A 26928-nucleotide genomic window follows, 5' to 3' on the forward strand; every position below is an offset into this window, starting at 1 on the left:
TTTTCACATAGTTACATGTTTTCTGTATGAAATGTTTTAAAACATGGAGCTACAAGGAGAGGAATTTCACATTCTGCATGCCAGTAACATATCTCTTTTCGAAGACTTCTTGTCGTGCGTACGCCACACCTCATTGATGGTCTTTTCGTCGTTGAGTTTGGCGCAAATACCGGAAAACTGCTGGCTATGAGACGGGTCGATTTTCTTGTTCGAAGTGGGCGTCCAAATGATGACCTATGTTGTGGTGAGAATACGCCCAACTGTTTCATGAGACTGATCAATAATTCCAAGATGCTTTTTTGGCTGCAGGTCGCCTGCACTGAAGCATGAAACGTCCAATAAATGGTGAAAAATCTCCTGATAATATTTTTTCTGTCTGCTCCTGTCCATTCGGTGGCTTTGAAATTGAGAATCGCTCCTATACATGTCTCCGTATTCTTGTCAGTATCCAAGACAACATTTGGCTTTTGCAAGGCGCCAGTCTTTTAATTTACATCTTAAAATGTCTCGTCATGGAACGTGCTGACCGTACGATATCTCTCTTGTCGTTCCACTTCATCAACATCTGCTTCTTTCTGGATGCCATTACATATTCGTCCTCCTCCAGTTTTTCATTTTTAATGAAGTCAGGGAAATACTTTCTGTTTTGCAGAAATGTGCCGACAACGTCAGCATTCTTACTCTTTAGTTTGTGAACCAAGTCTGGATTAGTGTATCAGTTACCGAGTTGAATAAAATAATCCTCGCCGAGCACATCGTAAGCCAGCCCCAAAACAATACGAGAACTTATTTACACTACAGAATAGACTGCCATAATTTTCGTCCTTACCAATATAAACATGAAAAACGTTATAACTGACCAAGAATAAATTATCTTGACTGACGAGAGATACCAACTAACAGACGAAGCTTCACTAGCATTATAACACCTGCCGTCCTCAAACTCGTCATTCCCATCGGCTACAAGCCACAGAATGCTGTGCACGGATGTATCCTTCAAAATCACTGTGAACGAGCAGGCCATGGACGGACACATCCATCGTGCCCACTTAAATATTGAACATGGCGACAGACGTGCAGCATTCGGCGAGCACACTATCCATGCTTGCCAAATGCTGAATAGGAGACATGCTCGCTTTGAACCAGGTATGCGCACATCGCCGTGTACCAAGTCAGTCTGGGAACAACGAATAATCGTCGTTCCGTAGCTCTACGGAAAGCAAAGGCATTCGTAACTGGTAATTTGCGCAGCTGCTTTTGTAGGACCGCCGTGTGGCAGTACGTTATGAAAGAAGAAGAAAACTAGTAGAAGATGGTGGACGGTGTTCCTTATTAAAGCTAAGAAACATAAATATTAACTGGTTAAAAGTAAATTTCTATTAACAACCTCTGTTTTAAAAACTTGTTCCATTTACTTTTTATGCATATTTGAGAATTCAGATCTAATCGCTGTTGTTGTTGTAGCTACAGAACAAGGATAACTATTCTTTTCTCTTTTATTTCAGAGCAATAGTTCGATCACAATAAATTGTTTTTTAACATTTTTGGACTCTGTTCATATTAACTAATCACACGGAGGTGCGGCGAAAGCATTTCTTTCTTCAAATCATATCTGAGTGAAATAGAACAGGAGCACTTTGCATCGAGCACTTTCTATCATGCACTGTATAGTGGCTTGCACAGATTTTGTCCATGGCTTCGCCCCTCTATATATACGTCAAATATACTGCATCCCTCCCTTTGTCCATCTCCTCCTTCTCCTTCTTTCTTTCCATTTCCTTCATCCTCTCTCTGCCCATCTCCTCCTTACCCTATCTCCTCCTCTTCCCTTTCTCTATACCCAGCCATGACCATCTACACACATACATCATGATGCAATCCACACAACAAACCAGTTATGCAAGGCAGCCTAGATATCAAGCATTACCCATCATTTTCACCGCCACCTCCACCTCCTCAATCTCCAACAGTCATGACTAGAAGCCATATACGATGGTTCCCCACACCATGACGCCAGGAGTGACTCCGCTGTGTCTCACGAAAACATTGGAAGAATGGCACCTCTGACCACGTCGCCGCCATAGTCAATGGTCATCTAGGGCAGTGCAGAACCGCATTTTGTCACAGGACACAAAGCGACGTCGTTCATCATCAGTCCACGCTTCCTCGTCATGGAACTTCTCCAAATGCACCCGCTTGTGTTGTGGTGTTAACGACCGCCTATGCATAGGACAGCAATTCCTCAGCTCGACTGTTGTTAGTCTCCGACCATTGTTGCAAGATGACTCAGAATTGGTGGCAGTCCATTACTTGTTCTCGAATGGCAGGTGCAGATGTGAAGAGTTTATAGTGTAACTGGTGAACAATACAGTGGTTCCCTCTTGTGATGGTCAGACATGGACAACCACAACTTTGATGACCAGTAGGGCAGGGCCATTCCCGTGCAGTCAAACGTCAGGCCAATTGACATCCGAATGCTGCACAAGTCCGGACAATGCACAATTTGACCATCCGGCCAGATGGAGACCTGCAGTGAGGACACTTTCAAACTACGTCAGGTGCTGATAATGCTGTCTCATACGAGTACGCGGCAATTCCGTGTCCTTCACAGTAATCATTCAAGCGCTGTTCGCACCCTTGTACACCCTACCAGGCCTGATGACGACACTAAACACACACTGATGTTCAAATGTGTGTGAAATCTTATGGGACTTAACTGCTAAGGTCATCAGTTCCTAAGCTTACACACTACTTAACCTAAATTATCCTAAGGACAAACACACACAGCTATGCCCGAGGGAGGACTCGAACCTCCGCCGGGACCAGCCGCACAGTCCATGCCTGCAGCGCCTGAGACCGCTCGGCGAATCCCGCGTGGCTAAACACACACTCTCCACCATGGTAGCCATTCTGCCGGACACAGAACATTGCAACTGTAATTACTCTGCGCAGCGGGATTAAAGGATCAGTTTTTCTAATCCCCGTAATTGTCTCCTTTTGCAACACTTAAGTCTGAAATGTGGCTCAACGGTGCCCTCAGACGTCCTGTGTAATAGTTCAACAGCGTGGCGCCCTGTGACGTCACCCTCGGGCTCGACAACGCTTCAGACAGCAAGGCGCAGTATAACCGCAGTATTTGCCCTGGTGTATGCAGTAGAACCATTAGGGTTTCAGACAGGAGGGCGTAAAAAGTGTAGACATCCTTTGCTGCTTCGTATCACGTTCCAGTTTCGTTTAATGGTTTGGAACGGTTCGTAGCGGTCCCACCCTGCACATCAGAGCAAAATTGCGATCGCATTACACTCCAGAGGGGTTAGATCATAGCCATTGGGGTGGTAGCGTCATGATGTCTGTCGAGAAGGGATGGATCGCCCAGGAAGTGTCACCAGTGTCAAAGGTCCTGTTGCTCACAGGACTGCGAATGTGTCGTGTGCGAATCAGCTTCTCAAGGAAATGGGTGGTTTCTTAAACGCACTGTATGCCATTCCTGAGGCATTTTCTTGTAGCTTCTGACCGGCGTTTGTCTAAAATATTTTCCTCTGCCGCTCATAAAGACACTGCGTGATTTCAACGCAGGGCGTCGCGGTTGTGATGTCCAGCGCAGAGACGTGAAGAGAAGGGGTGAAATGTGGCTAAGAGGGACTGTACTGTGACACGTCCAAGGTAGTGTCTGGCGATTCTGCAGAGGCGTCAAAAGACGGGGTGAAATGTTGGTGAGAGGGTGTGTGACGTCCTTCCCATCGTTTGACAAGTTCATGGTGCCGTTGGGCAGCAGTGTGGTGAACAATAATTTTATCTTGGAACTCTTCCATTTTGGTCCGTGTTTGCATAGAAAAACAATAATCTCAGAAACTGAGTCCGCCTTGAAGCATTACACCTTGTTATTCGTGTATTTCTTTATTCTCCCAAACTAGTTTCGGCGACAAATATCACCATTATCAGTGGGCTTTTTAAATCTAAAACCTACAGAAAATAGCGTGGTTACACAAACACAGTAGCACATTATTAAATTTCTACTATTCGTTTTTTGAAACATAGTGTTCAAAAATGGCTCTGAGCACTATGGGACTTAACATCTATGGTCATCAGTCCCCTAGAACTTAGAACTACTTAAACCTAACTAACCTAAGGACAGCACACAACACCCAGTCATCACGAGGCAGAGAAATATAGTGTTCTATGGATACTTTCATACTACTTTATTTATTGTATGTTACAGCATGTTTTAAGAATTATTGTCGCTGTTTGCGACATGTTTTCTGTGCGCTTTTTTTCTGTTGCCGTTTTTTACTCAGCGAACATCATGTCATCTGCAACCGTGTGTGCCGCGCGGGATTAGCCGAGCGGTCTCAGGCGCTGCAGTCATGGACTGTGCGGCTGGTCCCGGCATAGGTTCGAGTCCTCCCTCGGGCGTGGATGTGTGTGTTTGTCCTTAGGATAATTTAGGTTAAGTAGTGTGTAAGCTAGGGACTGATGACCTTAGCAGTTAAGTCCCATAAGATTTCACACGCATTTGAACATTTTTTTTGCAACCGTGTGAGCGGCTGTTAGTAAACAAAATACTTCATATATCAGAAATATACACTTGGGGTTGTGGTAGTGTTGTGGAATCCAATTATTTGGTGTGTACTGAGCTGTTACTTAGCTATTCGTGTACTCACGTTCGTTGGATGGTATGTAGCTGCTTTTATACAGAGAAAAACAAAACTTTCGCACTTTGTTTCTGATCAACCACTTCCCCATCACACACAGAGACATAAATAAGAAACAGAAGTCGTCGTAATTCGCGCTACAGTTTTCATAGCCTTTCTCGCCACATGTGATACACCTCTCGCAACACAAGCGAACAGCAAGATGGCGTAATATTCTTGGTCAGAAACAAACTGCAGAAGGTTTGTTTTTCTGTGTATAAAAGCAGCTACATACCATCCAACGAACGTGAGTACACGAACAGCTAAGTAACAGCTGAGTACACACTAAATAAAAATGGCTCTGAGCACTATGCGACTTAACTTCTGAGGTCATCAGGCGCCTAGAACTTAGAACTAATTAAACCTAACTAACCTAAGGAAATCACACACATCCATGCCCGAGGCAGGATTCGAACCTGCCACCGTAGCGGTAGCCCGGTTCCAGACTGTAGCGTCTAGAACCGCACGGCCACTCCGGCCGACCCACACTAAATAACTGAATTCCACAACACTACTACAACCCCTAGTCTATATTGCTGACATTCGAAGTTCACCTTTTAGTATTTTGCTTACTAACAGCCGCTCACACGGTTGCAGATGACGTGATGTTCGCTGAGTAAAAAACGGCAACAGAAAAAAAGCGCACGGCTGGAAAACCGAGAACGTTTTATTCATGTAAGCCGTCGCGAAAGACTCCGAGGATGAATAACAAGGTGTTTTGCGTCGAGGCGGACTTAATTTCTGATATTATTGCATTGTGGTGAAATTTGGTGTCAGTGTGACATCGTAAACCCACATCACAAGTCACATGAACTTCTGAGCTTTGATCTGTTTTTCACATCTTGCTATTTCAGACGAGTTTAATAACAATCTTTGCCAGCATCGTAGGCATGACGGGCTGTGCTGTGGGTATAATGTTTTGTGATGTAAATAGTAATTTTAACTTTGACGTGCCAATGCATCGCTCATTTCATGTTTTATGTATCTGAAAATTCAATGGGAAGAATTTGTGTGTAGCTGGCACAAGATGTTTCTAATAACTTTTATGGAGATCTGAAGCTGGTAACTTAGTTTTACCGAAACCGGTTATCCACGATAAAGTTTTTTGTTGTGACCTCGGCTAAGAAGTTTTTCTTCTCCTAAATAGGGGAAGTCAGGGTAAAATGACGTAGCAAGACTATGGACGAAACCAGTTGAGTGGTGGAACCTGCACTAAGCTGTACAAAAAGGTTGATAGACAACCTGTTCCTACATTCATGGTGACGAGCTGTCTGCTTTTGTCTTGGTACTGTGAACGAAAAACTTGTAGGTAATCCTCTAACTTTTTATTTAATTCACATACGAGTATATTCATTCATTAGTATTATAGGCAATTACATGTTTGAGAAAAGTACAAGTTATCTTTAAAGCTTACTTTTAGCTGTGTTTTGAGAGGTAGAAGGTACTGCTAGAGTACGCAGTAGTTGAACGTTTTTCGGATGAATCAAAGAAGGCATTTCAGGCTACTGTGACATAGAATGAAGGCTTTCGCGACCGGGTGACATGGCTGTTGATATACTTTCCGGGATGTGAGGTCGTGGTCCAAGAACTTTTCTGCTCCTTACGTTTCGTCCAGGACTGCGCTGGACTTCCTCAGAGGCGCTGCTCCGCTGAGTCTTGCCGAGTCTTGGACCACGACCTCACATCCCGGAAAGTATATCAACAGCTACTGTGACATACCATGTGGACTCTAGTTATATTCTGTGTGATCTTTGAAATTAATTATTACTTATTGTACGTATGTCTTTAAATTTAACATCAATAGCAGTAGGTCATTCTGTAATGAAATAAATTCAACGAAGCATTAAACATGAATTGATAAATGTGCGATGATATAAAAATTAATTTTTGTAGGCCAGATACAAGAACATGAATTTCCCCTTCCGATGGCAGGCAATGAAGTGAAGAAACCGCCAAGACAATCTTGGGATGCGATGTAGACGCAGCAGGCTATGGAAGCTGCTACCAGTGGAGGGGTAGCTGCGGGCGTCGAAACCATTCGGGCTTCCCCAGGGTACGCTTAGAAGACGAACTAGGAATACGAACAAAACTTTCAATGGTGTTCAGAAAGTATTGGGTATATTCCAACGAACTTTGAACACTGTGTTGCAGCTTGAACTGGTACAACATCTGAAACTATTTGGAGTTGAACTTGTTTGGTACGACAGTGAAAGAGGTGAGACAACTTGCATTCCAAATATCCGAGAAAAGCAAAGAGGTTACTTAGTTGTGGGAAAGACATATCGTAGGAAGAACACCTTTTTGGCGACAACAGTGCTGCTTCCGAAGATAGTCACTGTTTGCACTACTTGGACCTATACTCTCGTTCAAAACCCTGAGAATACTGGTTAAAGTATCAGCAGTGTAATTTGTGGGCACAAACTGAATGCGCAGGAGTAGCCCACAGAACAAAAAACTTTATTTGTGATGCTTTCAAATATATGAGATCGGTGATAATTACTTCTTCCAAAATGGAACTAATTTTGTTGCTTCATGGATATCTCTAACGTCGATCAGTTGTAGAATTTTGGAACACGTATTATGTTCGAGTATAATGACTTTTCTGGAGACTAGAAATTGTAGGAATCAGTATGGGTTTCGAAAAAGACGATCATGTGAAACCCAGCTCGCGCTATTCGTCCACGAGACTCAGAGGGCCATAGACACGGGTTCCCAGGTAGATGCCGTGTTTCTTGACTTCCACAAGGCGTTCCATACAGTTCCCCACAGTCGTTTAACGAACAAAGTAAGAGCATATGGACTATCAGACCAATTGTGTGATTGGATTGAAGAGTTCCTAGATAACAAAACGCAGCATGTCATTCTCAATGGAGAGAAGTCTTCCGAAGTAAGTGTGATTTCAGGTGTGCCGCAGGGGAGTGTCGTAGAATTGTTGCTATTCACAAAATACGTAATTGACCTTGTGGATAACATCGGATGTTCACTGAGGCTTTTTGCGGATGATGCTGTAGTATATCGAGAGGTTGTAACAATGGAAAATTGTATTGAAATACAGGAGGATCTGCAACGAATTGACGCATGGTGCAGGGAATGGCAACTGAATCTGAATGTAGACAAGTGTAATGTGCTGCGAATACATAGAAAGAAAGATCCTTCATCATTTAGGTAGAATATAGCAGGGCAGCAACTGGAAGCAGTTAATTCCATAAATTATCTGGGAGTAGACATTAGGAGTGATTTAAAATGGAATGATCATATAAATTTGATCGTCGGTAAAGCAGATACCAGACTGAGATTCATTGGAAGAATCCTAAGGAAATGCAATCCGAAAACGAAGGAAGTAGGTTACAGTACACTTGTTCGCCCACTGCTTGAATACTGCTCAGCAGTGTGGAATCCGTACCAGATAGGATTGATAGAAGAGATAGAGAAGATCCAACGGAGAGCAGCGCGCTTCGATACAGGATCATTTAGTAATCGCGAAAGCGTTACGGAGATGATAGATAAACTCCAGTGGAAGACTCTGCAGGAGAGACGCTCAGCAGCTCGGTACGGGCTTTTGTTGAAGTTTCGAGAACATACCTTCACCGAGGAGTCAAGCAGTATATTGCTCCCTCCTACGTATATCTCGCGAAGAAACCATGAGGATAAAATCAGAGAGATTAGAGCCCACACAGAGGCATACCGACAATTCTATGGCTGGTTCAAATGGCTCTGAGCACTATGGGACTTAACAGCTATGGTCATCAGTCCCCTAGAACTTAGAACTACTTAAACCTAACTAACCTAAGGACATCACACAACACCCAGCCATCACGAGGCAGAGAAAATCCCTGACCCCGCCGGGAATCGAACCCGGGAACCCGGGCGTGGGAAGCCGACAATTCTTCTTTCCGCGAACAACACGAGACTGGAATAGAAGGGAGAACCGATAGAGGTACTCAAGGTACCCTCCGCCACACACCGTCAGGTGGCTTGCGGAGTATGGATGTAGATGTAGATGTAGATTCAAATTCATAGTTCTACTTTCAGTCTTCACTTTTTGTACGACAGAACTGAGATGCTATTGAAGAATTTTTCCAGGAGTAGTGTTTTATTTGTTAAATACATATCAATTGAATATATCAAATATCTAATGTTTATCTGAATTTATTATCTTTTCTTACTCCTATGCCATTTTATCATGACATTCAATGGCGAAATCTAGAAGTGAAGGAGGCACAGTCCAGTTACAATTTTATTTAATAAAATGTTTTATGAAGTAATAATGACCTAAAAATAAAATGGTATTTCATTTTAGCCGGAATTCCCCTTCTTCATTGTGAATTGCAGAGTAATCATATACACGTAGGTGTAGATGTAGCCACCTGTTTTTGATTCGACCGCCGCCATACGGTCTACTGACAGCGCACGGAGGAGCGCGCTGAGGAGAGCGGCCGCCGGCGGCCTTCGCCGCGCCTGCCCGGGGTGGCGCCTCCCCCGGGTCCTCCGCCCCCAGTGGCCGCCTCCGTCCGCGAGGAGCAGACGCAGACTCCGCGCCGGCCCGCCAGTGGCTCCAGCGGCTCCAGCAGCGGCCCCTGCTCCTCTGCCAGGGCCTCGCTAGTCCGGCGCCGCGCACAGCCGGCGCACCACCACCGCAAGCACCGCCACCACCACGACCAGCACCACCGCCGGCGGCAGGCGCAGGTAGGCCACCACGCACTGCTAAAGGAAAGGCAGGATAACTACACTACTACCCACTAAAATTGCTACACCAGATGATAAACGGGTATTCATTGGACAAATATACTAGAACTGACATGTGATTACATTTTCACGCAATTTGGGTGCATAGATCCTGAGAAATCAGTACCCAGAACAACCACCTCTGGCCGTAATAACGGCCTTGATACGCCTGAGCATTGAGTCAAACACAGCTTGGATGGCGTGTGCAGGTACAGCTGCCCATGCAGCTTCAACACGATACCACAGTTCATCAAGAGTAGTGACTGGCGTATTGTGACGAGCCAGTTGCTTGGCCACCATTGACCAGACGTTTTCAGTTGGTGAGAGATCTGGCGAAAGTGCTGGCCAGGGCAGCAGTCGACCATTTTCTGTATCCAGAAAGACCCGTACAGGACCTGCAACATGCGGTCGTGCATTATCCTGCTGAAATGTATGGTTTCGCGGGGATCGGATGAAGGGTAGAGCCACGGGTCGTAACACATCTGAAATGTAACGTCCACTGTTCAGAGTGCCGTCAGTGCGAAGAGGAGGTGACCGACACGTGCAACCAATGGCAACCCATACCATCATGCCGGGTGATACGCCAGTATGGCGATGACGAATACACGCTTCCAATGTGCGTTCACCGCGATGTCGCCAAACACGGATGCGACCATCATGATGCTGTAAACAGAACCTGGATTCATCCGAAAAAAAATAACGTTTTGCCATTCATGCACCCAGGTTCGTCGTTGAGTACACCATCGCAGGCGCTCCTGTCTGTGATGCAGCGTCAAGGGTAACCGCAGCCATGGTCTCCGAGCTGATAGTCCATGCTGCTGCAAACGTCGAACTGTTCGTGCAGATGGTCGTTGTCTTGCAATCGTCCCCATCTGTTGACTCAGGGATCGAGACGCGGCTGCACGATCCGTTACAGCCATGCGGATAAGATGCCTGTCATCTCGACTGCTAGTGATACGAGGCCGTTGGGATCCAGCACGGCGTTCCGTATTACCCTCCTGAACCCACCGATTCCATATTCTGCTAACAGTCATTGGATCTCGACCAACGAGAGCAGCAGTGTCGCGATACAATAAACCGCAATCGCGATAGGCTACAATCCGACCCTTATCAAAGTCGAGAACGTGGTGGTACGCATTTCTCCTCCTTACACGAGGCATCACAACAACGTTTCACCAGGCAACGCCGGTCAACTGCTGTTTGTGTATGATAAATCGGTTGGAAACTTTCCTCATGTCAGCACGTTGTAGGTGTCGCCACCGGCGCCAACCTTGTGTGAATGCTCTGGAAACCTAATCATTTGCATATCACAGCATCTTCTTCCTGACGGTTAAATTTTGCCTCTGTAGCACGTCATCTTCGTGGTGTAGCAATTTTAATGGCCAGTAGTGTATTTCAGACGAGTTTAACAATAACACCTCTTTTAACTGCACGTTTTAATACATGTGAGCTCTCGTTAGCACATGACAAAGTCAAGACCTTTATTGTGTACCTTTTCATTGACATGTACAGGGGATAGGCAAAATAATGTGATCGCTTGTACTTGGTTGGGAGCGGTTTATTAGTGAGGGGTTGGACCCCCATTTGCTGGTAATACAGTTGCGATTCTTCTTGGAATACTGGCATATAATGATTGTATAGTCTCCCGTGGGATGTTATGCCACTCTTCGATCAGAACCTCGTATAATTCCTGTAGCGACGAGGGAGGTCTGTTCTCCAATACCGCCCACAAGGGTTCGATAATGTTCAAGACCGGGGACTGTGCTGGCCAGGAATGACGCTGCAGTTCAGTTGCATGCTTCTCATATCATGACTGTACTGTCCTGGCTGTGTGAATGGGATTATCGTCCTGAAATACGGCATCATTGCTGGGGAACAATATTTGAATCATGGGGTGCACCTGATCACCTAAAATGTTCTCGTAATCGTTGGCTGTAACACGCCTTTTGAGAGTAATGATGGGTCCAGTAGAATACCATGATATGGCTGGCCACACCATCACACTTCCACATCAATGCTTAACATTTGGAATCAAGCAGTCAGGATTGTAGGCTTCTTTTGGCGTTCTCCAGACGTAAACCCGGTCCGATGTTGGAAAAAACGAAAACGTTGACTCGTCAGACCATATGATGTGTTTCCACTAATCAGCCGTCCAGTATTTATGCTCCTGACACCATGTTTTACCCTTCTTTGCGTTGATTGTCGTCACTAATTATTTTGGTATAGCAGCTCCTCCATGAATAATCGCTTTATGGAGTTCTCGGCCGACAGTATCGATAGATACGGGGTCTCAAAGATAGCTGTTGAGCTCTGCAGTTACTTTAGCCGCCATAGTTTTGTGTTTTTTTGACACAACTCGTGTTAGTATGCGACGATCTCTATCATTTAGTTTTGATTTATGCCTACTATTACGTTTACACGATTATGTCTTTCCATGTTTTGCGTAGGCTGTCATGACTGTTGAAACAGTTGCTCTTGAAACATTTAATAAATTGGCTCTCTTGGTTACTGATGCTCCAGCTAATTGGGCCCCCAAAGTCTGCCCACCGTGGAACTCTGTTAGTTCTTTCATTGCACGTCGACCTCGGCCTCTGAATGCAAATACAAAGTGTGCACTACTCGTAAACAAGGTGCACTTATTTCTAGTCCGTACTGAACATGCACAGTCGAGCACGACATGTGCCTTACCTGCGTTGTTGACCGTCAAACACAGCCATCCTATTACTACCACTGTTCACATTATTTTGCCTATCCCCTATAGGTTTCTCATAGGCCCTGCACGGAGCCGAGCATTCGCGAAGTGTGGCGGACCAGGGGACTACTATGACGTCACAAGTTCGTTGTGGGGTTCGTACCTCTCGTGGGCCCCGAGGGGCTATAACACGACGGTCCCCCACGAACGAAACGGGTCTCGCTTGACTGCCACCTAGCACCAGATCATGTAGAACGAAAAGAATTAGCAGACACTTCATCTGCCCACGGAAATCAGCTCTGAACTCCTGTGAATCCGCGCATGCGCACTGGACGGCGCTACCGCACTCAGGGGTAGTAGGGGGTACTCCAGTTGTGTTTTCTGCTTGTTTTTGTTTTTATGTTTGAGATCTGTGGCCAGCAACTGACTTCACCTTTTCATACTGGAGCTTTTGAACATTTTTCAGAGAGTAAATATTCATAAATGCAGTAATTAAATAAAAGAAACATTTTTGGCCGGCAGAAATTCTTTTGTACGAGCTGTTGTGAAATCATTCTGTGGCGTTGTCCGAAGAAAGAGATCCCACATCAGAATCAGTACCTTACGACTGAACCACAAACAAGGACAATCGCTGTCGGACGCAGCAACAAATGAGAGACGTCGGCGTGCGCACACAGCCTCACGAGGTTACATACGCCACTACCGCTGCCTCGAGAATACTCAGGTGAGAGCGGAGTGCTGCTCAGCCCAGTCTCCAATCATCGTCTAACTTGAGATCCAGCAGCATGAGTTGTATTAGGAGTCAGCACCGTATCGAAGTTTATGGTCAACTGTAGTGTACACTGAGAAATGAAACTATCGTTCTATATTGCATCAAATGATAAAAGTTATAGCGTTCAACAACAGTAAGAAATACATTTTATCATCCTGTGGACATTGATTGTTTGCAAGTATTTTATTTTGTTCAAGTTTTAATAAAGTAACCTAATATCTTGTGTGTGTTGTAGTATCCACACGACGACGTTCTCCAGAAGTAAATCTAAGTTTGCTAGAACCCAATGCAGTTCTTGTGCGTATGTCATAAGAGTTTATTCGTTCAGCACAACACATATTTTTCACTGACCGCATCGTGTTCTACCTGCAGAAATTGAGCGGACTAAACAATCATTAAGCGTCCTAATCCAGTAGTCTAGTGAGGAAAGGTGTCTGCATGATCCTCATGACCCATTTTATCATAATGAGTTGCGTCGGCAGTAGTTTATTCCGAGTAAATATAACTTTAGGTGTGTGATTTTCGCTCTTTAATTGACGAAAGTTCAAGTTTAGTTTGATTTCATCTTTTGCTTTATTTCAACATGCCAGGAAGGAGAACACTGCAATAGTAAGCGGGAGAATCCGCTCACAAAATGAATAAATAAATCGTTTAGTGCTTATTTTCGACTATTTGACATTTCCTCCTACATTACAGTGTCAGTTGAGCGAATTCCTTCCTGTGTCATGGACAGTAGCTCGTCATAACAATAGACTTCCATTCTCGTGAAGTCCCGAAATTCCTGCGGACCTTCGGCCTCAGTTGATCGTTAATAGGGAATATATGTCCCTCCCTTCTTTCCTCCTCCCCAGTCACGGTCAGACCCAATAGGTGTGGTCTTTCGGCGTCGTCATCGTGCCGCCCTAATCCTAAGGATTACAGACATTGCCGGGGCATTAGCTCCAAAAACAAGCACGTCCTCCATGTGCAAACAGGCTGTGTAAACGTAAATTTAGATAAACATACGTTTGTCCAAATTAGTGTCATAATCCAGAATGAGATTTTCACTCTGCAGTGGAGTGTGCGCAGATATGAAACTTCCTGGCAGATTAAAACTGTGTGCCCGACCGAGACTCGAACTCGGGACCTTTGCCTTTCGCGGGCAAGTGCTCTACCATCTGAGCTACCGAAGCACGACTCACGCCCGGTACTCACAGCTTTACTTCTGCTAGTATCTCGTCTCCTACCTTCCAAACTTTACAGAAGCTCTCCTGCGAACCTTGCAGAACTAGCACTCCTGAAAGAAAGGATATAGCGGAGACATGGAGTGCTAGTTCTGCAAGGTTCGCAGGAGAGCTTCTGTAAAGTTTGTAAGGTAGGAGACGAGATACTGGCAGAAGTAAAGCTGTGAGTACCGGGCGTGAGTCGTGCTTCGGTAGCTCAGATGGTAGAGCACTTGCCCGCGAAAGGCAAAGGTCCCGAGTTCGAGCCTCAGTCGGGCACACAGTTTTAATCTGCCAGGAAGTTTCAGTGTCATAATGTTTGTATTGTTGTCGGGTGTCCAGCCGGGTGCAGTCGTTTTCGGGACACGATATTTCTACAACGTACCATGGCGTCATCTTCAGCTGATACCTGTAGATGAGTATCTGTACTACATCTCTCCTCCTTTTTACCCTTACTGCTGCCCCCTCCCTAACTCTTTCTCCACTGCCGGCAGCACGCCATGACGAGATTGGGGGTGACGGGGGTTGGGGGGGGGGGGGGGGGAGTGGGCGTTCGGCGCCGCCGGAAGCTGGGCACAAACTCTGGTCGTTCAGTATTCCTGTGGCCTGCGTCGGGCGCGGACATTGTTCTCGGCCGATGCTGTGCCTTTAGTTGGCTGAGCGCTGGGTCCCAAGCTTTTCTGAGCTTGAACTGAGTGTTTCTGTTGATCAGCCCGTCCGCCACTCGTATTTCAATAGATTCCTTCAGAACACAGCCCCGGAATCAGCTGTAGCCATGCAGTGTTCTGCAACCGTAGATTTTGTTGGTTGCTTAAGTTCGGTGTGTCTTCTGTATTCTTCCATTGTCCGCATAATCTCTGCGATGTACCCCTTACCGCACTTACATGGGATACGGTAAGTACCTGGTTTACGGTGTCCCAAGTCATCTTTCACCGTATGTAATAAACCATGCGTGTTCGGAGGTGAAAGGAGAACGCATTTAATGTCACGTCGAGCTAGTATTCTGACAATTTTGTTCGAGACTTTCTCGGCGTACGGCAGATACGCCATTGTGCTGTACCCTCGTCGTTTCCTTTCTGCTGGGCTTGTACTTTTTGCCTGAAAGCGCATCGGATTTGTTTCTCGTCGTAGCCGTTCTTCTCGAAAATGTGCTTAAAATGTCATGCTGCCTCGGAAGGCTTTCTTCGTCTGATATTACGCAGGCCTTGTGCACCACTGTACGTAGCACGCCCTCACACTGGGAAGAATTATGGCAACTGGGATACAGAGCAGTGTAGGTGGCTCGATTGTACACACTGTGAACTATAGTGCCTTCCGTTCTGCGCTTGACTAGGACGTCCAAAAAAAGGAGTTCTCCATTCTCTTCCACCTTCACAGTGAATTTGATTTTAGGCTGCAAAACCTCAGATGTTGGAGGAAGTCCTGAAGTCTTTCACTCCCATGCGGCCACCTAACAAATGTGTCATCATCATATCTGAAAAAGCAGATAGGCGTTAGAGCAGCTGTTTCCAGATATTTCTCTTCGAAGTCCTCCGTAAACAAGTTTGTCACAACTGATGACAGAGGGCACCCCCTGGCGACGCCGTCCGTTTGTCCATAGTAGTTGCCAATGAAGAGAACAAATATTGATGTGAGGACAAATTTGAAGAGATTTGTCATTGTCGGACTGAATTTCTCCCTCATAAACTTGAGCTTGAGGGAATCAGCAAGCTACAGTTTCGTGAAGAGCGATACGACATCAAACTTCACCATAAGGTCCTGGTGATGGAGGCCTAGTTCTTGCACCTGTTGAATGAAATGTACAGAGTTCATGATGTGGTGCCGACGTTTATCGACGTAGGGGCTTAATATTGCCGTTAGATATTTGGCCAGCTGGTACGTCGATTGGCCAGTGTTGCTTACAAAAGGACGTAGAGGAACATCCCGTTTGTGAACCTCCGGTAAGCCATAGAGCCTTGGTGGTGCTGCAGCTCGTGGTCGCAGCTTGCTGACGATTTCTATCAGCAGGGACTGGCGCAGAAGTTCAATAGTATTCTTCTTCACACTGTTGGTCGTGTGGTCTCCTGCCCACTCGTCTCTTATAGTGTACCTAAAGGATGCTGGTTTCTCAGATAGCTACACAACAATTCAAGCAAATCACATTAATGGTTTTTATTACAATAGATTGACATTACTTAACTTTGGGTCGTAAGCAATTGGAGACATCCAAATAATCAATGTCCTTCGCTATATACAGTGTGCATACAAGTAATTAATATAAGGCACAAGTCTCAGTGTAACAGTTAGGATGACGGCTCTTCTAGTGCTCTCTTCTAGCCCGGGTCTACTAGCGTGCGGCCGAAGCTGGCAGGAGCGGCGCTTATATTCTTTTCGGATAGATTCCGATGTGGTCCTAGTCAGCGTACTATTGGCTGACGTCGTCTCACAGCCCTCTCTGCTCTTGCGCTCTTCATCTTCGTGCCGTCACTTGTCGTTACGCCGGAACAGGTCGGGTCTCCCTTCAATTTTCTGTATGTCGGATCCTCGAGTAGGTCATACATTTTGCGACTGGACTCTGACAGCAGTTATAGTACAGTGACATTTCCTTTGTCCGCAGGTGGAATGACTAATTGAGGATCGTTCCGTACTTCTCGAATGGCAGCTCTTTCCACTTTCGTGATGTTCATCCTCAGTGAGCGCGTGGCATGTTTCCCGATGTATCTCTTCCGCATCGTCGTAAGGGAGGATGGAAATGACTTGTTCTATACCAATGACGACTGGCGTGCTGTTTCTTCGCATCGGGAATCTTGTTATTCCAATCACACTGCATCCCAGTGCGATCGAAGTTCTTCTTTCTGTCACCTATACTTGCTTCACACAGTCAAAGAGAAAGACTGGAAGACATGAAAGCTCAAAAAGCAGTGACTCCTTCATACAGTGGAAGTGAAATTATGTTCTACTACAATTTCTAAAGAACAAATATTTACCGCAAATTCCGAAAAAAAATATAATTCAAAATAGAAATATCAACACTCTATATTTCCATTTCGATATCGATATAGCAGGGAAACTGACCACAGACAAATATCGATGTTTATTGCCATAAGTATCGATATATCTATATTTTGACAGTATTCCTAATGCGGACCCATCTCATCGCAGTCCTATTAACAAATAAGTTAACGAAAACGACTGCACCTGGCTGGATACCCGACAACAGTACAAACAATTGATTCGCCGGGAAAGCGTAAGACCGCACATTAGTGTCATAATTTAAAACGAATAGTTGAACCCATAATTCAGATAAGTGACAACAGAATCGCTTGATATGTACATGAGAGAACCACTATTACTCATTAAATACGAGGTAGAGTCAGGTTTTAATACCTCCCATTTATTTAATCAGGACTGGAAACAGTTTGTTTTAAAATACATGTGTACGCGTGGACTCGATATGAATGCGTGACACAGATGACAGCACTGAACGGCACACACAACTCTGGTGGCAGCGGCGAGCATGAGGATTTCTTCTTTGTGTCACCTGTACTTGTTTCACATAGTCAAAGAGAAAGACTGGACGTCATGTAAGTTCAAAAAGTAGTGAAAATAAAATTATGTTCTACAACAGTTTCGAAATTCATCATCAGTTGAGTAATACATGTGGTGATGGTGTCATGGATGGGCCTAATGTAAGTTCGTGGGCGCGACAGTTCAAAGAAGGTAGAACGTCGTGTGACGACAAACGAAGACAACCTCGGCTTCGCACCAGGCTGCCTGATGACATGATCAAGTGAGTGGAGAAAGTTGTTTTGGATGACCGTCGAGTAAGTGTGGAACACATCGCCTCCAAAGATGGTGTTTCCGTTGCGTCTGTTTGCACAACCTTGCATGAAGACATGAAAATGAGAAAAGTGTCGTTCACGAGGGTGCGACGAATGCTGACGGACGACCACAAGGCTGCATGTATTGCGTGTTACCATGCAATGTTAGCGCGTGATGACGGCATCATCTATTGTGACAGTGGATGACACTTGAAGGCCGATTTTGAATCCTGAAACGAAGCGTCTGTCAGGTGCATGGACGCACACACACCACCACCATCAAAAAATTTTCAGGTAAAAGCCAGTGCTGAAAAAATGATGGTGCCTGTGTTCTGGGACAGTGATGGCGTAATCCTTACTTATTACGTTCCAAAGTGCAGTACGATGACAGACGGATCCTACCAAGATGTTTTCAAGAGCACGTTCCATTGCGTGGAAAACGGCCGGAAAAGGCTGTTCGAGGGCTGTTTCACCAAGGCAACGCACCAGCGCATCGTCGAATGCGACGCAGCAGTTTCTTTTTGACAACTTAGAAGTGATTTCTGTTGCTCCCTACTCACATGACCTAGCTCCTAGCGAATTTTGGCCGTTTCCAACGATGAAAGATTCTCTCAGTGGTAGCATATTCACCAGTCGTGCCGCTACTGCATCTGCGGTTATCCAGTGGTTATATGAGAGCCCTAAAGAAGCGTTAGGAGCGGCCGTGGAATCATGGCGGGAACATTTTGAAAATATGTACGGCTGCAGAGAGAGATTACGTTGAGAAGTGGCAGAAGTTTCACAGTTTTTGTGTGATAACCTCGCGAGCAAAATACAGGATGTGTTATTACTTTTATGCACCTTGTAGGCCGGCCGGAGTGGCCGAGAGGTTCTAGGCGCTACAGTCGGGAACCACGCGACCGTTACGGTCGCATGTTCGAATCCTGCCTCGGGCATGGATGTGTGTGCTGTCCTCAGGTTAGTTAGGTTTAAGTAGTTCTAAGTTCTAGGGGACTGATGACCTTAGCAGTTTAAGTCCCATAGTGCTCAGAGCCATTTGAACCATTTTGCACATTGTAGAAACCTTGAGCACAAACAATTTTTTTTTCGAATGAACGAGTTTACAAGAAATCACACGTTCAATTTTGGCGTTTCGCCCATTATTGTTGTCTAGTGAGCATGTGCGGATTCGTGTACTGAATATCCCGTACGTATCATGTAATCAGGCGACGTGAACAATCTGCAGTTCCAAACGTGTACACTTGGGGCGCTGCTGCAGAGATGTGCACCTTAGGTGCATCGTGTAATATGGGCTTAAAGTCCGTTCCTCATCACATTTCCTGAGTTCTGCCTGCAATTATATGGCTGAAATTTCCTGGTAGACTAAAACGGCGTGCCACACTTGGACTTGCATCCGGAGCCTTGCCGGGCAGTGGTCTTTAGGGCTTCATACCACAGATGAAACGGATAGCTGTTTAGCCGGATATCGGATTTCCGGCCGTCCTATAAGCTGGCTATCTGATGACCGAATATTCGGTCGAACATTGCCATACAGCATGTCGTAGAGTGTCATTTTAGGTGTTCTCGCGGTATCTGTAGCTTCTGATATATGGACCTATTTGCATAACAATACCAGCTTGCTGAGTTTCACAATTCATTGGTTGCTTCCTGTATTCCAGCTGAAACACGGTGTTTTTGCTAAGAAACCTCTTCTAGATCTTCACAGTGGAGAAAATATAACAAGGGAGCTCAATACTATCGGAGATCTCTGGTGTATTGGCCGTAAAAATACATTCCCCGCCAAGGAAACGGGCACAGACGGGCTGCATCAACTCACAAAATAAAAAGACTTAACCAGGAAAGAAACGTGAGTTGTGCTGCTCGTGTTCCTATCTCCTGCCTACGAAAAGAAGCATTTTATTCGGCCAGTGACTGCAAACGCACCCTGTGGCCAAAGTGTCATTTCTTTCAACTAGCATAATAAAAAAAAAAAAACGATTCGTACCGAAGAGGCGTCCATCATAGCTAATGTGGTTTATGTAGTGTAGTGGGTGCCAGATTGAGGAAACTACGAAGAAAAATGAAAGGAAAGTTGCTGTCTGATGTAAAATCTCTGTCTGGCCGAGGCAGATTGATAGAAACTGAAAGAGATCTTCTTCAGAGTTATCATGGACTGGCCATTAGACGAACTGCACCTCTGAATGATGGTACAGCAATGAGGAAAGCTGTAGGGGCCACCTACTTTCTTAAATTGTCCACAGATGACCACCCTATTCACGGACTTTGCCCTAAAGGAGCAGATTCTTGTTGTGGTTACCAAAAAAGCGAAAGAAAGTGGTCAAATTTACCATCATAAGGATTGTCTTCCTGAGCCTGTTATGAATGAAGTAAAACCATTTTTTGGAGACCTGAGTGACCCTGTTTTGCTTAGTAAATGGCTTCATGGGGGCACTCTGAATGCAAATGAAAATTTCAACCATTGCATATGGGAAATATTATCCAAGAATGTTTTTATTGGACTAAATACATGAAAAGTTGGTGTATTAGGTGCAGTGATATGTTTCAATGATGGAGTGATAGGAAGGTTAGAAGTCCTGACAAATTTGGGCATAAAATGTGGCTCTAATATGGAAGATCAATTGGTTGCATTTAACAGACAATGGGTGCATGAAGCTGAAAGATTCGCCCTTCAAGTTACCAAAGAAGCAAGAAGTGCTAAAAGGAATGCCAAGAGGAAGCTTGAAGATGAAGAAATGCTGCAGGATGAAGACTGTGCTTCAGGAATGTTCTGAGGTACAGTTTAATTGGTCTCATATCTTCATTCGCAATTTCCCGCAAGTTGTATTTTTCAAAATTCTGGTACAAGTATTTCCTAAAGTTTATAAAGCATTGCTCTAATCTTTTCCTGTAACTTGCAATAGTCCATACTTATGTAGTAGACCTAAGCTTTATTGCAGAATCGACTAAATTATAGAAAAAATAAGATTTTTACTAGGAAAAAAATTATAACAATTAATACGTAAGATGTGATATTTTTTATCCTTATAATATACATAACAGGTGGAATTAAATACGTCTAGTACCTCAGCCATCGTGTCATGCACATCTAGTAAAAATTTGGTCTCCTCCAAATATATAACATTGGATTAAGTGGTACGTCAGTTTGAGGAAGCATTTTGGAAAAAGAAGTATCAATTTCTTTGTAATTATTTAACAATCCTAAGCGGGTTCAAGAATATTCAAAATACTTCTAATTTGTTTAGAAAGTGTGCTGCATTACCTGATATCAACAAAGAATCTGTAAAACATATACATTATAAGCAGTGTCTGAAAGGATTAGGTGTTGATTTTTACATAATATTGAGCCGGAAAAGTACCCTGTAGCCTTAAACACTCATCACTCTTGGATTTCTGCAGCATTTAATGTGTCTCTGTAAAAAGTTTTCTTGAGTTTCGCGCAAAATTTAATAGAGACGCGTTGCTCCTCTAATTCTGCCATCTTGGAATTCGGAAACTGTGCGGCACAACGTTCTACTCAATACAGCACCGAACAATAACAAAGTTACACACGACAATGAAACTTCCGGCAGTCACACACTTAACACAGTCGCGTGCAGGGATGCCAACCGCATTTCACTGCAACACACCACTGGCGCGAAATTACGAATGTTCCGGAATTTTTTGAACAGATTTTGTATGCGATAAAGTACGTTCTTTCAGAGTGGTGGTAGTCAATGCAACATCATATTATGCATGAGCAAACTGATAAACACCGTATTCAATTTAAAATCGAAAATGGGATGAAAATTCATTTGACGTAACAAATAACTTGTACTAGCACGTATCCCAGATCGTTGTACAGCATTATGTAGTGTTCCTCTATCAGCAATTTACTGTTCAAGCCATCGATGGGCCCAGAATCTTCTTCGCGATTTTCTGTGTGTAGTTCGCGAGCCAAAAACCCGACAACTGCCGCTGGAGAGCGCTGAGAGCGCAAATCACGTTAACCAGCTCTCCCGTGTGCTGGCGGCAGTGTCTCTCGTAACGTCTTGTGTCCGGTCCGCGACCACGTCAACGTTAGATGCCTCGTCCCGTGTGACGTCGGCTTAAGGACTGCAGACCAACAGCCATGCCGTCTGTCACCTACAAGATACTGCAACAGCTCTCCGTAACAGAATAAGTACAAGATTACTTGAAGCAGTCCCGGCCGAACAAGCACCTTTCCGGCCAAAACGAAACTACACGGATCAAATTCCGGCACTCACCACTTTGATCGATGGAAAATTTCAATGAAAACTTAAAACAGCAGCTATATTCATTGACTTGCTAGAGGCCTATAATACAGTGTGGAGGAAAGGTATAATGTACAAGCTTCTTCACTTAATTCCTTGCAAACTAATCGCTTGCCTAATCGACAATATGCTAAACGACTGACTGTTCCGAATAGTCACGGAACCCACCATCAGCTCCACAACAAAACTAAAAAAACAGTCTACCACAGGTATCAGTTCCTGCTCCGCTATTCTTCAGCTTGTACTTTGCAAACATGCCAAAAACAAAATCAAGGAAGCTAGTTACGCTGACGACTGGGTACTTACAGTGAGGTGTACCTCGACTGAATAGTCAGAAGTAATCCTAACGGAGGACCTAGATGTAGTGAAAAAGTACTTTCGCAAAAGAAGACTCCAACCAAACGCCACCAAAGCGGAGTTTTCCTGCTTCCGGCTAAATAATAAACTGGTTGGAAGAAAACTCTATATTCAATTTTAAAAACGCAACACTGTTATCATAAAATATCAAATTGCCTGGAACGACCCCTTGATAGAAAGTTCTGTCTTTCAGAGAGAATCTAACAACGACAACCGAAAAATTGAAAACAAGAAGCATCATTCAAAATCTATGGGGTACAACGCGTGGAGCATCGGCATCCACACTACGTTCTACTGCTCTGGGTCTTGTCTTCTCAAACGCTGCACATTGTGCCCTAATTTGGCTAAAAAGTCCGTATGGACAAAAGATAGATGTCCAGCTAAATAACGCCATGAAAATGATTGCTGGCGTTATTAAATCAACACCTACAGAATGGCTGCCAGTACTACGCCACATTCCACCCCTTTAACTACAACCCAGGAATACTCTCACAAACGAGTACAAAAAGATCGTGGAAAAAAAAAATCTACCAAGCCATCGAGACGTCCGACTCCACTCTAGACGACCAGCATAAATAACATGGAGGGTTCCTGTGGAAGATGAGTTCACCATCACTAATGCATGGACTCAAAATGGAGTTCACTTCCCATGCAGATCATGGTCAGTGTTGAATAGGATTAGAACTCAACACATAATTTTTTTACGCAAATTGGGTAAGCAATCCTCTCTAGTTTGTAATTCATCAGGACCACGGACTATCAGACATATCACAGAAGAATGCCTCACAAGATCATACGATGGTAGACCAAAAGACTTCCTGCTGGTTACTCCAAAGTCGATAGATAACATAAATGATCTAGATCAGCAGCCCTAATCAAGTATTCATACGACCCGCGGTTCTCGGCCGTATTTTATAATAATATGGCTGTAGTAATCGTCTCTCATATTGCAGAATGCAATACGGGTACTGCACAATTGCTGTGTTTGTTACTAAACAAGAAGCCACCAGCTGACAAATTTGTGACTTTATTTGACGCGTTTCGGGTAGAACCCATCATGAAATTGTCTGCAAACCAGACATAGATAGCAAATAACAGAAAATGTAACAGTGCAGATAATGTGCAAGAGTAGGAAACTAAAAGTACCATCAAAATAAAGCAGCTGAAATATACTCCATGATCATCTTGATGTTCAGATGTACAAAGACAATATGAGACAAACAAAGCTGTCATGATAGACTGACTAGCCACAACGCAATAACCAGGAAGACAATTTAAGCCACCAGAGAGCGGTGATTAATACGATAGTAGCGCAACATAGCAACAAAAGCACAAAAAATGTCTTTTTTTTATAAGAAATGTAACATAAAAAATTAAACACTTGCAAAAGTTTACACAGTCTGAATAATAAAATGAACTAAGAATAGAAATTAGCATTTATATAAAAAAGACATATTTGTAAACACAGATAAACAGAGTAAATATTCCGTAACAGTTACATAAATTCATATCTTCACTCAAAACTAAATAAATAAAAGATGTGAAGGAAAACAATTTCAAAAGCTACGATGAAACAGAAGTAATAAAAGCAATCCTAAGACAGGTCAAGCCCTCAAACACACGCAAGATTATGTGAGGGAGATCGTGCAAGTGAAACTCATTAAAAATAAAATACATAACGTAATAATAAAAGATTATAGGGTCGCAAAGGAAAATTTCCATAAGTATTAGGCTAAGCGGTAACAAGAGCCTATTCGCACATAAGTATTAATTGTTATCAGTTAGATGTCAAGGATGTCGGTGACTCGAACCTTCAAGAAATACATGTGACAAAAGCGATAAGTATGGGAAACGACTGCACGGAGGTAGAGATATAAACATAGGGATAATACATGCGGGAATGCTTGGAATTATAGACCCAGTATTTCAATGAATAATTTCAAAAACACATGAGAATAGGAGACAGCTGTGCGTCCAAAATTAAAGATGGTTGCGCTATTGGTGTATAAAGATTTCTAATTTCTCTAATATTTCCAGATCACGCCCTTTTGGCTCAACATGGAGTATCCGAAGGGCCTCTGTTTCTGAGTGACATAAGGTGCACCGCCCCACACCCCACCCCAGTCTTACTTCCGTGATGGATGTCCACGAAGTGCAGAATTATTTTTATAAGTGTGCTCGTGAAACCCACTGACAAAGTTCCTACTAGTCTGACCCACGTAAATTGAATCACAAGAACCACATTTAATTTTGAAGACGCCTGGCCTATTGTACTATCATCTTTGTCATAAGCAGAATTTTGCAACTAAAGATCCAATTTTCTCACGTACGAAAATTAGTTTGCAATTTCACTTTCCCAAAAGTCCGTGCAATAGACTCACTGTGTGGTCCTGGATAAGAGATAGAAGCATAAAGTGATTTTTCTGAGGCTGCATTACACTGAAGACCTCTTCTACCGAAGACTTCTTTTTTTCCAATGTCACGCATAAAGGAATCGAAATAATCATTGGCACGGTTAACTGCATGATAATATCAATTTCCTTTCCCAAGCATTCAGTACTGAGACCCAACTAGAGTAATCTGCTGAACATAGAACAAAAATATCTACACTTGTGTGCCGGTGGATGATTAGAGTCGGCAACCAAGAAAATGAAATTGGACGAACTTGGAGTCTGCGATGTACATCGCGGAATCCAGACAGAATGTAAAATAGACTGATAGAAAGAAGATGTATTATTTAAGGATACTACTACAAAAATAAGTCAGTTTTATTTGTTTGACAGTTAACTAAATGAAACTTCCTGGCAGATTGGCAGATTAAAACCGTGTGCCGGACCGAGACTCGAACTCGGGACCTTTGCCTTTCGCGGGCAAGTGCTCTAGAGTGGTTTTTCTGAGGTTTTAATCTGCCAGGAAGTTTCATATCAGCGAACACTCCGCTGCAGAGTGAAAATCTCATTCTAGTTAACTAAATGTTGTATACGTTTCATCCTGGTAAAAAAAATGCGTTTTCAAAAACAAAACATTTTTTCCTTAGATAAATCGTGCTCTTTTTGGGGGGATATTGAGTGATATATGGTCTCGGTCAGTGGTAATAGTGTTAGTAAAGCAGGGAACCACAGCTATATGCCGCGCGCGGTAGTCGCACCGTGTCAGGGCCCCTTGCCACGGTTCGCCCCCCCCCCCCCCCCCCCCCCCCCCGCACGGAGGTTCGAGTCGGCCGTCGGGCATGGGTGTGTTCGTTGTCCTTAGCGTAAGTTAGTTTAAGTTAGATTAAGTAGTATGTAATCCTAGGGACCGATAACCTCAGCAGTTTGATCCCATAGGAACTTACCACAAATTTCCAATTTCCACTGTTATACGTCAAGAATGTATTATAGCCCTACTCCCTGCGCCTTCTTCGGCCAAAAATTCAGATTGTATTTCAAACCGCGGCCGTTCACGACGATAAATATGCAGGTGTTCTTCAAAGAACGACCAGTATCAATGTTTCCCTGGCCTGAACATTCACTTTACATGTCGCCAATCGAACGTGTTTGGAGTATGTCGGTCGGTAACATATTCGTCATGATTCTCCACCAACTACTGTTGAGGTTTAATGGGCTCACGTACAATGGAAATTCCTTTTTAACATCTCCAAGCCATCTTTGATCCTCGGCCACGAAGTTTAGAGGCTTTACTTACAGTATGTAGAGGCTTCGGTCCATACAGAATTCTAAAAGGTCGTGTATAGTTCCGTAAAGGTAGTCGTTTCTGTATTATTAAAAGCTAAAGCTGCGCTACTGATACTACACTTCTTCTAAACATTTGTGTACCTAAATTCTGTTATTAGTCACTTAGAGTAGACTTACACAACTTCGACTAACTTGGGCTCTTATTTGTCTGCGAAATCGGCTGTACCATATCAAAAAGCTTACAGTCTCCTCTGAGAACAGTCCGAGAACAGAAATTGCCTGCTCAAAACATAAGCACGTCAGAAAGAAAACTGTCACCTCCAGGATACACCAGCTAATACCGAGTAAAGCCTAGATAATGGCTCTATTTCGACGAGGAAGGTATTCCACAGATTTCTTCAGTTACAGCGTATACAGTTGAAGGTATTCATCGATTATTCAATTCCAATTTTTTAATCATTTAACTTGTCACTGGTCTGATGCGCCTCTCCCGTTCCAGGCTCTACATCTCGAAGTAGCACTTGCATCCTACGTCTTCAGTTACACTACTGGTCATTAAAATTGCTACATCACGAAGATGACGTGCTACGGACGCGAAATTTAACCGACGGGAAGAAGATGCTGTGATATGCAAATGATTAGCTTTCCAGAGCATTCACACAAGGCTGGCGCAGGTGGCGACACCTACAACGTGCTGACATGAGGAAAGTTTCAAACCGATTTATCATACACAAACAGCAGTTG

General features: G+C 44.0%; 1 protein-coding gene across 1 annotated transcript in view; it reads left to right on the forward strand.

Annotated features, from left to right (window-relative positions):
- Positions 1-26928, forward strand: part of LOC126199526 (uncharacterized) — a 183626-nt gene that overhangs the window by 74996 nt on the left and 81702 nt on the right. Inside the window, exon 5 of the mRNA XM_049936447.1 lies at positions 9099-9377. Coding sequence (XP_049792404.1) covers positions 9099-9377 — 279 coding nt within the window. The remainder of the gene's footprint in view (positions 1-9098; positions 9378-26928) is intronic.

Source organism: Schistocerca nitens, chromosome 8 (genome assembly GCF_023898315.1).
Source record: "Schistocerca nitens isolate TAMUIC-IGC-003100 chromosome 8, iqSchNite1.1, whole genome shotgun sequence".
NCBI classification, from domain to species: Eukaryota; Metazoa; Arthropoda; class Insecta; order Orthoptera; family Acrididae; genus Schistocerca; species Schistocerca nitens.